Source organism: Mya arenaria, chromosome 15 (genome assembly GCF_026914265.1).
Source record: "Mya arenaria isolate MELC-2E11 chromosome 15, ASM2691426v1".
Lineage (NCBI taxonomy): Eukaryota > Metazoa > Mollusca > Bivalvia > Myida > Myidae > Mya > Mya arenaria.
In genome coordinates, this window is record NC_069136.1 from 30770501 (window position 1) to 30787478 (window position 16978).

General features: G+C 34.7%; 1 protein-coding gene across 1 annotated transcript; it reads right to left on the minus strand.

Moving 5' to 3' along the window:
- Positions 1-5020: 5020 nt before the first annotated feature.
- Positions 5021-16967, minus strand: LOC128220603 (mitochondrial import inner membrane translocase subunit TIM14-like). The gene is made up of 6 exons (XM_052929063.1): positions 16833-16967; positions 10150-10198; positions 9429-9502; positions 6449-6525; positions 5837-5907; positions 5021-5299 (listed from the first exon to the last, which is right to left on the minus strand). Exons 1-6 carry the CDS (start codon positions 16833-16835, stop codon positions 5232-5234), a joined length of 342 nt encoding a protein of 113 aa, XP_052785023.1. The 5' UTR covers positions 16836-16967; the 3' UTR covers positions 5021-5231.
- Positions 16968-16978: the final 11 nt, after the last annotated feature.

A 16978-nucleotide genomic window follows, 5' to 3' on the forward strand; every position in this document is an offset into this window, starting at 1 on the left:
ACCTTTGAGGTATGGGAGTGGGTCAAGGTCACTGCACATTGTCTCAATGAGGGCAACATTTGTACCAAGTTAAATGATAATTCATCAATGCATAAGTAACTTATTGCACGGGCACGAAATATTAAGGACAGACTGACGGACGGACTAAGTGCATTCCCATAATCACCTTCCAACTGTGGCGGGGAATAAAAAAATATGGAAAGTCAATGGCCATAGGTCTTCAGTGTTTTGGTTGATCTAGCTTACAGTCATTTTAATTTGAATATGTTTATAATGCCCTCACATGTGAGTGCTAGGACTATCTGAGAGCTAATTTGGTCAATTTAGAATGCAATGTAAGAGTCATAACAGATAATTGGGCTTCCCTCTTTAATTTGTTGATCTATTCCGACCATAGACAGGCTAAATGTTGCTTAAAGTTTGACAGTGGACAAGGTCCATTAAGTATAATTTTGAACATTCAATTTCATGTGCAATGATTGTGGATCGACCATAATCTTGTTTTTATTTGACCTCATACAAATAATGATGACACCCTTATAAATGTTACCAAGTTTAATGGTTACTGAAGGTGAATAGTAGATCAAATTGTCAAAACTCATTGAAGGTCCATAAGTTGTGAATAAATTCAAAATTGGGACTAAACTGGGACACAACATATTCGTTTAATCATTGTCTAAATATTTTAAATTATTTTGCCAGCTGATCTTTAGCTTGTATCCAAGACAATTGTGGGCTAAACAGTAGCCACATGTAATCATAAACAGAATAATCTGATGTAGGTTAATATTTATACCACGGAAATGCCATTTTTAGCTCAACTGTCACGTAGTGACAAGGTGAGCTTTTGTGATCACTCTTCGTCCGTCGTCCGTCCGTCCGTCCGTCCGTTCACAATTGCTTGTGAACACAATAGAGGTCACAATTTTGACCTAATCTTTATGAAACTTGGTCAGACTGATCATCTCTATAAAATCTAGGTCAAGTTCGATATTGGGTCATCTGGGGTCAAAAACTAGGTCACTAGGTCAATTAGTAGAAAAACCTTGTGAACACAATAGAGGTCACAATTTTAGCCTAATCTCAATGCAACTTGGTCAGAATGGTCATCTCTATAAAATCTAGGTCAAGTTCGATATTGGGTCATCCGCGGTCAATAATTAGGTCACTAGGTCAATTAGTAGAAAAACCTTGTGAACACAATAGAGGTCACAATTTTAGCCTAATCTCAATGCAACTTGGTCAGAATGATCATCTCTATAAAATGTAGGTCAAGTTCGATATTGGGTCATCCGCGGTCAACAACTAGGTCACTAGGTCAATTAGTACAAAAACCTTGTGAACACAATAGAGGTCACAATTTTAGCCTAATCTCAATGCAAGTTGGTCAGAATAATCATCTCTATAAAATCTAGGTCAAGTTCGATATTGGGTCATCCGCAGTCAATAACTAGGTCACTAGGTCAATTATTAGAAAAACCTTGTGAACACAACAGAGGTCACAATTTTGACCTAATCTTTATGAAACTTGGTCAGACTGATCATCTCTATGAAATCTAGGTCAAGTTCGATATTGGGTCATCTGGGGTCAAAAACTAGGTCAGTAGGTCAATTAGTAGAAATACCTTGTGAACACATTAGAGGTCACAATTTTAGCCTAATCTCAATGCAACTTGGTCAGAATGATCATCTCTATAAAATCTAGGTCAAGTTCGATATTGGGTCATCCGCGGTCAATAACTAGGTCACTAGGTCAATTAGTAGAAAAACCTTGTGAACACAATAGAGGTCACAATTTTAGCCTAATGTTAATGCAACTTGGTCAGAATGATCATCTCTATAAAATCTGGGTCATGTTCGATATTGGGTCATCCGCAGTCAATAACTAGGTCACTAGGTCAGATATTAGAAAAACCTTATGAACACAATAGAGGTCACAATTTTAGCCTAATCTTTATGAAACTTGGTCAGACTGATCATCTTTATAAAATCTAGGTCAAGTTCCACATTGGGTCATCCGCGGTCAATAACTAGGTCACTAGGTCAGATAGTAAAAAAACCTTGTGAACACAATAGAGGTCACAATTTTAGCCTAATCTTAATGAAACTTGGTCAGAATGATCATCTTAACATAAGCTAGGTCAAGTTCCATATTGGGTCAACCCAGGTCAAAAACTAGGTCACTAGGTAAATTAGTAGAAAAACCTTGTGAACACAATAGAGGTCACAATTTTAGGCTTATCTCAATTCAACTTGGTCAGAATGATCATCTCTAGAACAATATAGGTCAAGTTCGATATTGGGTCATTCGCGGTCAATAACTAGGTCACTAGGTCAATTAGTAGAAAAACCTTGTGAACACAACAGAGGTCACAATTTTAGCCTAATCTTAATGAAACTTGGTCAGAATGATCATCTCTATAAAATCTAGGTCAAGTTCGATATTGGGTCAATTACCGTCAATAACTAGGTCACTAGGTCAATTAGTAGAAAAACCTTGTGAACACAATAGAGGTCACAATTTTAGCCTAATGTTAATGCAACTTGGTCAGAATGATCATCTCTATAAAATCTGGGTCATGTTCGATATTGGGTCATCCGCGGTCAATACCAGGTCACTAGGTCAGATATTAGAAAAACCTTATGAACACAATAGAGGTCACAATTTTAGCCTAATCTTAATGCAACTTGGTCAGAATGATCATTTCTATAACATCTAGGTCAAGTTCGACATTGGTCCATCCGCGGTCAATAACTAGGTCACTAGGTCAATTAGTAAAAAAACCTTGTGAACACAATAGAGATCACAATTTTAGCCTAATCTTAATGAAACTTGGACAGAATGATCATCTTAACATATGCTAGGTCAGGTTCGATATTGGGTCAACCCGGGTCAAAAACTAGGTCACTAGGTCAATTAGTAGAAAAACCATGTGAACACAATAGAGGTCACAATTTTAGCGTAATCTTAATGCAACTTGGTCAAAAGGATCCTCTGTATAAAATCTAGGTCAAGTTCGAGGTAGATGATTGTATAGAACAAAAAACTTCTTGTCTAAACCAACAAGACATTGGCATTTTATATGTGGCATAACCTAGTGGCCCGCTACCAAGATTGTTCAATTTGTGCACCTGTGGTGAAAAGAGGCCTCACCCTGGGTGTCACAAGTTTTACATAGGCTTATATAGGAAAAAACTTTAAAATTTTCTTGTCTGAAGCCACAAGGACTAGGTCTTAAATATTTGGTTTGAAGCATTGCCTACTGATAGGGTCATGTGGGGTAAAAAACTAGGTCAGTGGGACAAATAAAAGAGTGGCCTCTAGGGGCCATACTTTTCATTGGATCTTTATGATAATAGGTCAGAATGTTCACTTTATTTAGCAAAGCTACAGGTGAGCGATACAGGGCCATCATGGCCCTCTTGTTCATCTTTTCTAAACGGTCCACCGTTTCTAAAAACAATAAATTCGGTCTTATCAAGGTTGACCTCCATACCTGTATCTAAACATGTATTCAACTGTTGTGGTAATTTTGAGGACAAAATTTGTTGAATTTGACTTATCCCCTGTCTTGGACCTTCATTACATAGAAACAAATGGTGTCTCATGACCTGATCACATATTTTAGGACTCTATGGGATCTTTCAAGTGATTTAAAGAGTTTAAAGTGGTTGATTTTGTCAAAAGCCTTATGAAAATCAATGTATAAACAAGACAAGGAACATCGCAATGGGACCAAACCTGGTTTTCAATGATTGACAGAACAACTTCAGCCTGTGCTGTGAAGAGGGCCAAATGTTTTACTGGCTGCTAGATAAATATATTGAAGCAATAATTGAAGATATTGCAATCAATTTATATTGTATCTTAAATCATATTACTAGGGCACTGCAACATCAGGAAAAATCTACAGTCAAGTTTTACAAAGATGAACCCACTTTTCAAAATAAGATTTCTTAGGCCCTAAATTGATTGGAATAGATATTCCGTTAAAATATGACTCCATAGAAAACATGTTTCTTTTTACGAATAGTAAGAAGTTGAGGTATCATAAATGAACTGTAACTGAAGATATTCAGTTCAAACAATAGTTCTATTTTTAGTAACAGTGACCTTGAGCCTGAAGCCCCAAAGACCTCATAAATATTCAGTTTTTCTATTGTTAGTAATAGTGGCCTTATCCCTAAATGCAAACTCCTCCTTTATACCAAGTTTGGTCACAATATGTCAACCCGAACCAAAAGTATTCAGTTCCTTTTCCTATCCTGAGTAACAGTGCCATGGCTTTGACCCTACTTGGGGCTCCAAATGCAATCCTATAAACGGACTCCATAACCTCTCTCTATATACCAAGTTCAGTAACAATATGGCAATCCTAACCAAAGTTAGTTTTATAGCTGAGTTTTACGTGTCCCGCCCGCACAACGACGTACATAATTCTAATGACCAGATTAGAATCACACTTTTTTCCCAAAGACATTTCTGTACTATGGCTTGTAGACAAAACATTTTTATTGACAGTTGAATAATTGCGACAAAATCCAGTTTGACATTCATCAATCTTTCTTCTGTCTTCAGCCCATCTGAATATCTGTGTTTTTTCTTTGCTTTAAATACATGTACTTCGATTTTACCCAACATTTCAATACATGTACATTTTATGGCAACTCACACCAGTTTAAATTGTTCTCATAAGACTGTAAAACTGGAACAAATTTCTGAACAGACCTGGAATGCCAAATAAAAAAACATATTTAAGTTTTATTTCATGTTGAACTTCTACATTTTCACATACAATCATCCAACATACATGTAACATTTTGTAATATTATCACAGATTTGGCACAGTTTCATACAGTAATCATTGTCAACAATTCTGATAAGACCTAAAGCTATGTTCAGACCTTTTAAAGTTCATTTCATTATTGAAGGTTTCATTCCTTTAGAACTATTTTCATGTTGTTTTTTTAAACATTAAAAATTAACCAGATGCTTCCCAAAATCCTCCTTATTTCAAAATAGGTGCACTCCTGATTTCCTATAATAATCGTTTTTATGCTTTAAAACACACCCTCGAAGGTCAATAAAGCACCAAAGATATGACATTAATGAACTTGAAGTCTGTGTCGTTCCGATGTCAATGATTTATGATGATCTGATCCAATATTTCATCCAATGCAATCATGTTTGGGTAGTTCGGTAGTAATCTGCCCCCTGTATGTCTGAGGTTTCAAGGCTTTTTCGATTCCAAGTAGTCTTTTGCCTCGTTGATTTTGGTGGCCAGATAAGGTGATCCTCCTGTAATAAAGAATTGCTGTGTAACGATACATATACGTAACTCAGGAAAGGTAAAATAAAACTTATAACTTACTACTTAACATGAATCAGAGCTGGTATTCACTTGGTTAACTTATGGTCATACCAATATGCAACCTGATAAGCTACATTATTCTTAAATCCAACTAAGACCAACATTTAATACCACCCATGCAAGCTTATTAAGGCTAAAATGTCAATGTTTTAAAATATATTCTTCATTACTGCTTAGTTAAAAGGTATGACGAAACAAAACAAACAAAAATGGGGAGATACAATTCTTTGGGAGATCCTACCCAGTCTGTGATTAAGTTTACCTCCTCGTTTGGATACTGGTATTAAACCCAAGGGTACCTCAGACTCATAAACTTGAAATTAATATCATACTGGGTCAAGTTCTTGTAGTGAAGGACGCTTCAACTACTTGTCTTTTTGCAGCCTTGCATTCCACCACTAAAGTTACTACTTTCTGCAGAAATAATAAAATGAATAGGAAATGAGTCCCTGCTGCAGACTTACCACGATCAGGGTGGTTCAGTAACATGATCCTTTTATGTGCTTCCTTTATTCTCACTGGAGAAGACGACTGACTGAAATTACAAAACATAGTTCTATCAATTTACGGTATTGGGTAAGTATTTAACAAGAGCATCACTGAACGAACGCCAAAACTAAGACTTGTTTGTTGGTTTCAGTCAAAAGCTGAGTCATTACTTGACAATTAATAAAGTGAGAGTTCCTGGCCTTTGCTAAACATGAGTGTATTGTCACCGGCGATGTTTTTTTAATGTTGGCCAAGGTTTAAAAAATTGCACTGCGATACAAAGGCTGTGACAATACCTCGACATTTCTTCATCGAAAAACAGCTGAGATAATAACAATAGATGTATTAGGGTTGTTGTTGATGAGTTTAGGGAAAACATTTAGCTTTAGATTTATCAGTATTAAAAATGAACATTGTTTCTGTTTTTTGTAAAAATCAGTTCATGATCCAAGAGTATTGACTTATCAAGTTAAAATGGAAGAAATGCATCCTATGGCTATGGAGCAGAAATAAAGTCATCAGCAAATATGTTCATATTCACTATTATGTGATAACCTTGAAAAGATCCAAGGAATGTTAGGGCATACCTGACTCCAAGAATTAGACTGGCCTCTCTTTTACTCATCTTTTTCTCAAACCCTCCTCTGTAATATTTGCTGAAAGGCTGTAAACAATACACACCCATAATGATAATGTTCATGTTAAAATGAAAAAAAAATTGAAATACATATGAAAATTGCTTGGACGGAAACAAAATGTAACAAGAGATGTTTGTCAAACATTATGCCCCCCCCCCCCCCCCCCCCCGAGCGCCATGTTGTCAGGATTATATGGACAATTAAATGAAATATGCATGGACCGAAATGACAGCTGATTTGTCGCTAACATTGTATGCCGTTGAGGCAGTTTTAAGATTATGACCATTCAAAGTTTGAGGATAGAGTGTGTTATGACCATGACCTTTGACTCTATGACCTCAAAATCCATAGTAGTCATCAGCTGGTCACCAAAAATCTAAATGTTAAGTTTGAGGGCCATGGGTGCAGGCATTGACAAGTTATCACACAGACAAGCATTTTTCGTTCAATGTCACTGTAATCTTGACCTTTGATCCAATGACCCCTTAAATCATAAGGGGTCATCTACAGGTCAGACACAACTCCAAGTCAAGTTTGAGGGCCATGGGTGCAGGCATTGTCCAATTATCACTTGAAACATTTTCGCATTCAAGGTCACTGTGAACCTGACCTTTGACCCAATGACTCCTAAAATCAATAAGGGTAATCTCCTGGTCAGGCCCAACTTACATGTCAAGTTTGATGATCATAGATTCAGGCATTGTTGAGATATCACTGGGAGAAGATTTGTTAACTTTTTTGCGTTAAAGGTTACTGTGACCTTGACCTTGGCCTGATGACCCCCAAAGTCAAGAGGGGTCATCTACTGGTCAGGCCCAACCTTCATGTCAAGTTTGATGACCATAGGTCCAGGAATTGTCGAGTTTGCTTTCAAGGTCACTGTGACCTTGACCTCTGACCCCTTAAATCAATAGGGGTCATCTACTGGTCAGGCCCAACCTCCAAGTCAAGTTTGAGGGCCTTGGGCGCAGGCATTGTTGAGTTATCACTCGGGCAACCTTTTATCGTTCAAAATCACTGTTACCTTGACCTTTGGCCCAATGACCCCTAAAATCAACAGGGGCCATCTACTGGTCAGGCCCAACCTCCAATTAAAGTTTGATGGCCGTGGGTGCAGGCATTGTCGAGTTATCACTCAGACAACCTTTTACCATTCAAGGTCACTGTGACCTTGACCTTTGGCCTGATGACCCCCAAAAACAATAGGGGTCATCTACTGGTCAGGCCCAACCTCCAAGTCAAGTTTGAGGGCCATAGGTGCAGGCATTGTCGAGTAATGACACGGACAACCTTTTACCATTCAAGGTCACTGTGACCTTGACCTTTGGCCGGATGACCCCCAAAAACAATAGGGTTCATCTACTGGTCAGGCCCAACCTCCAAGTCAATTATGAGGGCCATGGGTGCAGGCATTGTTGAGTTATCACTCGGACAACCTTTTACCATTCAATGTCACTATGACCTTGATCTTTGACCCGATGAGCCCCAAAAACAATAGGGGTCAGTTACTGGTCAGGCCCAACCTCCAAGTCAAGAATGAGGGCCAAGGGTGCAGGCATTGTCGAGTTATCACTCGGACATCCTTTTACCATTCAAGGTCACTGTGACCTTGACCTTTGGCCCGATGACCCCCAAAAACAATAGGGGTCATCTAATGGTCAGGCCCAACTTCCATATCAAGTTTGATGACCATAGGTCTAAGCATTGTTGAGTTATCACTCGGACAAGCTTTAAAATTATTTTACCATTAAAGGTCACTGTGACCTTGACCTTTGACCCGATGAGCCCTAAAATCAATAGGGGTCATCTAATGGTCAGGCCCAACCTTCATGTCAAGTTTGATGACCATACGTCCAGGAATTGTTGAGTTATCACTCGGACAAGCTTTGGTCTACCGACGGACCGACCGACATACCGACATGCCTGTGCAAAGCAATATACCCCTCTTCTTCGAAGGGGGGCATAATAATAGTAATACAATAACCTGGTATTGTTTTTTTTTAAAGAAGCTTGACTGTGGGAGAAAGCTGAGAAATAATCAATGATGGACATTAAATTTGCACTTTTGTATTCAAAGCTGCACTCTCACAGATTGAAATTTTGACAATTTTTTTATTTTATTTTTTCCAACAGTGATCTTGAAAGTAGGCCTATTCACCTGTATTCAAAAGCGACCATCTACTGCATAAGATCAGTGATCTCAAAATCAATAGGGATCATATACTAATCATGACCGACTTGCGTACCAAGTATGAAGTTCCTGGGCCCAGACCCTCTTTAGTTATTGAGCGGAAACCGCTTTTCAGCTCCAGGTCACCTCGACTTTTGACCTTCTGAACTCAAAATCAATAGAGCTTATCTACTAGTTGTGACCAACTGGCATATCATTATAAATTTCCTTTGACCGTCTGATATCAAAATCAGTGTGATGGACAGATGGACAAGGTAAAAACAATATGTTTCCCCATTAATGGGGGATACGTAATTATTTCCCAAAATAAAATGTTCTTCCTACCTAGCTTGCTATTTTTGTCAGCATGTAGCCGGAACCACATAATTATTTGAATTTGGCCTGAGAGAACATATCTTTATTAAACCATCTTAAAAAAATGTTAAACTTATTAAAGGTATATATTTCATTTTTACAGATTACAGCCACATATTCGTGTACTGAAATGTTCATGTGTCAGTAATATCTTGACAAATGTCATTCAAACAAGAAGTCATTATAAATTGCTTCTAAATATGATCTTGAAAGAATAATTAATTTAAAACACAATCAACTACTGAATACTTTAACCATTTTTTTTATTCGCTGAACATAGAATATCAACGAACATTTTATAGATTTTTAAACATCTTATAAATGGAAAATTGTCGTAACTCTTTGAGTCCTAGACAAAAGAGTCTAAATTTTAAAGAAGCTTACATCTTTTGGCAAGAGTGTATCTGCTTTCTTGTATGCCTGTTCTAGAACTTTCCTGTGCTTTAACATCTGACGTCCTGAAATCCGAGAATTTTAAAATTTTAAAATGATCAAGCTGAAAATTTTCACTCACAATCTTAATGTTATTTGTCGAGAAAATTACACTTACAAATAACACAATGGAGAGGAAACATGTAATTCCTGCTTGCATATAATTTGAGGTTAATAATTTGTTGCTTTGATAATAAAGAAAGCCCCCACGACCTGAGTTGTTAAAATTATATAAATCACCAGTATGTATAGTATTTATCCTACAGGTTGGGTGTTTTGTACCATCTACTAATAAAATATTGTCAAGCTTACCATGTAATAAGTAGTGTGTGTAATTGAACTATCATTGTATAGTAACTTAGTGCATGTGTAGAAGCTCTGCCTACTGATTAATGTTACGAAAATTGATGAAACAACAAAAACAAAGGAATACTAATAAGATACAATAGTTCTTGTTTCTAATTTATAACCATCAGTCATCGAATTAGACTTTTGAATGAACAAGCCTGAATTCTTACTATGGCTTGGCATAAAAAAAAAAAAAAAAAAGCCCTGCTATATAATTTTCAGAATATGAGCAAGCCCTGAAAAACTTTTTATCAGTACAGGGCTTGTGTTAATTTCAACCACTGAACCATGCATGAAGCATGCAAGACAAACAGGTTAAACTTACCTATAACAGCCGCTGTTGTGAGACCCAATCCTGCTAAGATCATACTCGTCTGAAAAAATAAAAGTAAAATTGTGAGGAAACTTTGCCTTTATCCATGTGGTCTCGATTCTTCATTTATAGTGTTCACAATAGCATGACTCTACTAATTGTGCTCTGCAATTCAAAGACAGAGCTTCAGATAATACTTTGTACTCCCTTATGTAATTGTATTTAAAGTGTATTGTACACATTGGTTTCATTTAATAAAGTCGGTGTTATGGCTATTGGTGAAGATGACTGGCACATTGAATGGCAGACATACATGTACTTTACTCTCACATTATCCTTTATGCAAAATGTAGATTAGTTGAATTGATTTTAAAACAGTTTAATGGGCATCTTTGATTTGGTCAAAAGGGTTGTTCCGAAATGGAAGTAAATTATTGTAGTAGCCCAACATTTGTATTCATACTGATATGAACAGATTTTTGATTTTAAATAGTAATTGTAGCATTTTAAAGGGTATTTATGGGTCCTGTATTTAAACCAAAAGCAACCGTATTCTAGCTTTAGGAAGAAGAAAATTTACAAACTTGTCTTTTATGAAAAAAAGATAAGACTATCCAAACCAAAAATCACTCCTGCCTGCAATTAAGACCGTTCATGGATATTTTTTCATTATTTTGACATTCTTATGTATGGTGGCATTTCGGAGGACTAGCCTCCTGGTGTCTTTAAACGAACTGCACTCCTACACGATCAGGGATACTTTTTTTTACTATTTTGACATTTCTTATGTATCCCTGTAAAGCTACAACTCTCTACCATTTAACACCATGCAAAATAATATATAGTAATATTATGATCTAAACTGGATTGAACTTGTCATTAGAGTTGTTAAGTTCACATAAATATATTCTGGGTCAAGAATACCCTTTCATACATGTACACAAACTGTCCCAGATTTACAGATATCGGGATAATTGATAAACAAACAACACATGTAAGTGTTTTATGATATCTGCACATGTTATTTGGCATAATGAGATAACTTAAAGCTGCACTCTCACAGATTTACCATTTTTACAACTTTTTTTATTTTTGTCTTTGAAAGAGCAAATTTTTGCCTAGATATCTGCAAACCAATGATATAAGACTGCTGACAAAAAATCAGATCATAGATATTCCTATTTCCGTACGAAAATTAATGTTTTATGGCTCAACGGCTTAGCCAAGATAAAGTGGACACTTGCGTTGCACGAAGGTCAATTTTTAAAGTGGTTCGAATCGTTAAAATTCAATATGAGTTTGCAAGCTTAATGCCTCAAGCATTATGCTCTAAAACTGTTCTTTTGTAGCAGACCTGATAAAAAAGTTACAGACTGATACATGTATTTACAAGTAGACGTGTTTGGCCTACGGACTATACATATTGAAGCATAACATGTTTTGTTTGGAAAGTAGATGCAAATATCCTACCTTCTTTTTGCTCATAAAGTACTAGTAATGTGTAAACATTATACATTCGAGCCAAAAATTTGATTCTGAATCAAATGAAAATATTTATATGTGTAGGATTGCAAGATCCATCAAAAGCAGAAAAGAAGTCACACTTATATTTAGCAGAATCATTTAGATAACAGCTCAATATAATCAAATTTCCTTTTAGATCAAACATATAGGTGTCTTTTGTTAGCATACAAAGTCTTGAATGACCTACACTTCTTATTTTTTTAAAAGCTTGAATCATAAATTTAGGCTACAGAGGGGCTACGGACTATACAAACACAGTAATCATTCTAGAAACATAATTATATGTTTGCATTATACAGCAAAAGTATCATCTTTTACCAACTGATCGTCCCCAGGCCCTATTATCGCTTGAACATTTACCTCAACGAAATAGATAATTTATGACACTTTATTCAAAACATGGAAACAACCAGCAAAATAACAGTCATTTCTTGACATGAAAACTATTTTAAGTGCTTATAGCACTACATCTCCAACTTAAAAAATTGCTATTAACAGTCAAACTTGCAGAAACAAAAGTAAATGTAAAGAAATAGTGACAGAAGTTTTTTATCTTGCATTTATACTTGTTACGAAGAGGCTACGGACTATACAGGCTGGGTCCCGCATGTGCTTAATTATGTGTTTACTTCATATCAAAAGGTTAACAGTTGAAGTAAATTGAAACATTAAATGTTCAAAAGTGTATAATAGCATGATATAGTATATTTACCTGTTGAAACAGTGCTTTCAGGGAAATGCACGGAACTGTTTCACAAATGAGCATTTCTCAGAAAATTTTCTCATTAATTGACAGAACTGATACATATTTATATAGGCATCAAAGATTAACCAATGTTTGATTTAATTTGTGTTAATAATATTTTCATACCAATATATACTTATTTCTTTTTACATAAATATTAATATTAAAATAAGTTGTATATTGAATACCAATCCTGACTTAGATTTGATTAGGCTATCATCTGTCATTATCTCCTTTGTATCTTTGTGCCCTAACATGTATATGTTAAGAAATCTCTTGGCATCAATATTAGTGAAGTAATCCATTTATGTGCAAATTTCAAACTATTTAAACTGGTATTTCATTTTCTAATCTTTTTTAACTATAAGTGATGCATTCTCCATATAAAGAAAGCCACTGTAAATTCATTCAAATGGGGGAAGTTTCATGAAGGCTTTTTTGCCCCGCAAAAGTTTCAAAAAATAAATGCCAAAATGGTGCTTGATCTATATGTTAAACTAATATAAACCTTAATAAATGCAAAGATAATTAATATTATCTCTTTCACCAAACAATTAAGAAATACTTGATGAAAAATGGGTACATATCTTAATGAAACGGCAAAGTTGCAATTTATCACAGTTACTTTCATTTTCCGAATGTCGCAGTAACCGCATCTATAGCATTTCGCATGAAATTTATTTGGTTTAAATATCTTTACATGTTGGAATTTCTACCTAATTCATTTTAGTCACAAATTCATTTAGAATTACTCAAATGGAATATCATCATTGTTCACATTTTATATCAATTAATGATCAAGTCTTTGCAAATTGTTTGGTAAAATAGAACACACTACTATTTTATGCTAAAAAATTGTGTTATTCTGTGCTTGAAAATAAATTTAAAAAAGCACTAGTGACTATAGTGCTTTTTTAAATTTATTTTCAAGCACAGAATAACGCAACTTTTAGCATAAAATAATGCATGATGTATCAATACGTATTATTGGTTTCATATAATTATGCAAATTATACACATGTTAATACACTAAGTGATTAAATTTGCATTGTTTAATGCTCATAAATTTATCACTTTTAAAAAAAATTGTTGCGCGATTGCGAAGCTGTAATTGAGCCTCTGCCTACATACCCCTTTGATTTCATGCAATACTTCCCGGTTAAACATTAACAAGCTAGATATCACACACACAGACATTTTAACCCCTAAGTACTTTATACAAAATACAACCAAGTGCTACTGTTGATTGATATTATGTTAGTAAATATACATACAATCAACCTAACTGATGTTGAAGGTCCATATGCATAGTATGAAGTACAAAACATGGAACAGAATGAGAACAAATACAAAAAAAGTCTTTTAAATACTGACATCAAGTAGATATTTATGACATAAAAGCAGTATAGTCCATAGCCCCTTTAACTATCATTATTGTGTTTTACTTATGTCGAACAGATTATAACTGAACACCAAAAGATTTGTATAATATCAATGTGAGGCTATCAAACAACATTGAAATTACATTGTAACACCATTTTATTGCACTGAATGAATCTTAAACACAACTGATTGTAATCTGCTCTGTATTTACGGATTCAAACCTTCATTACGTACATATATTTAAGACAAGTTCTTATTTCTATTCTCCCTTAAACTGTGTTTGCTTTCATTTTACATTCATGATTCTTTTTTATTAAAAGCTAGCTTTAATTATGATCTGACCTTTCAATTTAAAAATAATTTTGAGGGGGGCTACGGACTATACAGGGCTACGGACAAAATAGTTTTGACTGTTGATTCTTCATTCAGTAAGCTAGCTTCTAAATATTTTTGTGATAGCTTCCTGCCATTGCCTAGAAGTATACAACAGATTGTCATTGTCATACATAATCATGTCACAGTTGTAGGACATGTTGAAAAGTGGGGCTACACAAACTATATTTACTATACAAAAAAAACTTCATTTGGGCAAAGTCACGAGAAACGAGTTGAGGACCTTTAATAAAAATGTTTGTGATTTTCATGTGTTAAAATATTCTATGTATTCATAATAGGTGTTCTATTATTTAATAAACAAAGTTTAATAGTCCTTTTTCAGTGTAGAATAAGTAAGGGTGAAAAAAGGAAAATGTATAATAACAAGTGTACACATTTACAATTTTCCACATATCTTCATCAATTATTGTACAATTTTCATTCCGTAAAAAGTAGTGTAAATAAGAATGGTGTCCTTAATTGGAAAACATTATTTTAGCAATGTATCCAAGATTGCCTTTATGAGCTGTATGTTTAAACAAGAGCTGTCACAGAGACAGCGCGCTCGACTATTCCGCCGCTTATCAATGTAAGGATTGAAAAGTTTTGAATGGATCACATTTAGATTAGATTTCAATGCAATACATGGTGTGCCGAGATATTAACATAAATGTGGTTCCATGCAAAATTTTAATGAAAATTTCTAAGTCTAATAATAAAGGGCCATTAATTGCAAAAATACAGTTATCTAACTTGGTTATTTAAGTTGGGTGGTTGAATACCATTGTATAAAGTCTCAATGCAATACATCAAATAGTTGCTGAGATATTATACTATGTGTGCTAACATGCAAGACCTTAACCAGAATTTCTAAGTCACATAATAAAGGGGCAAAACTTATATATTATAAAAGATAGAGTTATCTTACTTGATTAAATAAGAAGGTTAAATAGATGGGAGCCTGTGTGTAAAGATTCAATGCAATTAAAATTACATGATGTATTCGCTGAGGTATTGACTTAAAAGTGGTTACATGCAAAACCTTAACCAGAATTTCTATGTCGAATAAAGAAGGGGCCATTATTTTTATTTAATGCAAACTGGAGTTATCTTACTTGGTTTTTTAAGTAGATTGGATGGTTGAGTCGCATTGTATTAAGTCTCAATGCAATCCATCAAGTAATTGATGAGATATTAACCTATGTATGCTTACATGCAAAACCTTAACCAGAATTTCTAAGTCAAATAATAAAGGCCCATAATTTGCATTATATTCAAAAAAGTGTTATCTGGGAATACATATCTAATGTTTCAATGCAATACATGATATATTTGCTAAGATATTGACTTAAATGTGGTTACATGCAAAACCTTAACCAGAATTTCTAAGTCGAATAATAAAGGGCAATTATTTTGCATTAAATGCAAACTAGAGTTATCTAACTTGGTTAATTAAGAAGGTTGGATGGTTGACTACCATTGTATAAAGTCTCAATGCAATACCTCAAGTAGTTGCTGAGATAATAACCTATGTGTGCTTACACGCAAAACCTTAACCAGAATTTCTAAGTCAAATAATAAAGGCCTATTATTTGCATTATATTAAAATAATTGTTATCTAACTTCATTAATTTAGTATGTAAGATAGTTGGGAACACATATCCAAAGTTTCAATGCAATAACTGATGTATTTACTGGGAGAATGACTTAAAGGCGCTTACATGCAAAACCTTAACCAAGGTGTGACGCCAACGCTGACGCCAGGGTGAGTAGTATAGCTCTCCTTATTCTTCGAATAGTCGAGTTAAAAATGGCTATTTTTTGGTGCAACAGCATAACATCCAAAATAAGGGCATTTCTGGACCTTTCAAACAGTATATTTGGAAAACCATTGAATAAACATACATAAAACTATATATTGCTGGAAAGGTCTTACTCTTATCAAGTACTATTAAAATACACTAAAGTGTCAAAGATCTTATGTAAATGGAAGCCAAAACCAGCATATAACATTGGAAAAGTTAAATGTCCACTTCATCTTGGCTAAGCCGTTAATCCGTTACTAACAGTTTAAGAAAAATGCACAAAATATCATTTTTTAATTTCAATATAAAAATCAGCAGTCAGCAGTCTAATATAACTGGTATTCATGGATTTTCGCCAAAAAATTGGCTTGTTCTAAGACAAAAAATAAAAAAAGGTGTCAAAACATTCAATCTGTGAGAATGCAGCTTTAATGTGTGTTTAAAAGTAGGCGATAATATTTTCGTAGAAATTTGAATTTATAACGGAGATAATTTCAAAACTGGCCGCAAGGACAAGGACCATTTTCTACTTTTTGCTGGGACGGTGGATGTCACGAGTCTGCCATTGTAAAAAAATGTAAACAAAAATTGTTAACGGGCATTTAGCCTTTAGCCAAGTTTAGGTGGATAGGTCTGTGACACATATTAGTGTCTTCGGTTTGGGAGCTCAACGTGTAACAGCTTAAAGTTACACAAAAACATAATCATAAATGCAATAGAAACAACCGACTTGACAAAATTTTGTACGGTTCTCTTACTCTTTCAACTTTTGTTTTTTAACGTTTGCAAGGTCAAACTAAAATTTAATTTTGACAGATAAAACATTAAGAAAATGTTAGTTATTTTTTAGTCAACATCATTACCATTTTTCTTTTATCTCCAGGAACGATATCGACAAAAACAATGTAAATATTTCAAGTAAATTCTTTGATTTTCAGCGTGTTTTGATTTGACAGTTTTCTGACGAAATTTGTTTACGAAACACACGTGAAGAGAACGCTTTTTGTTA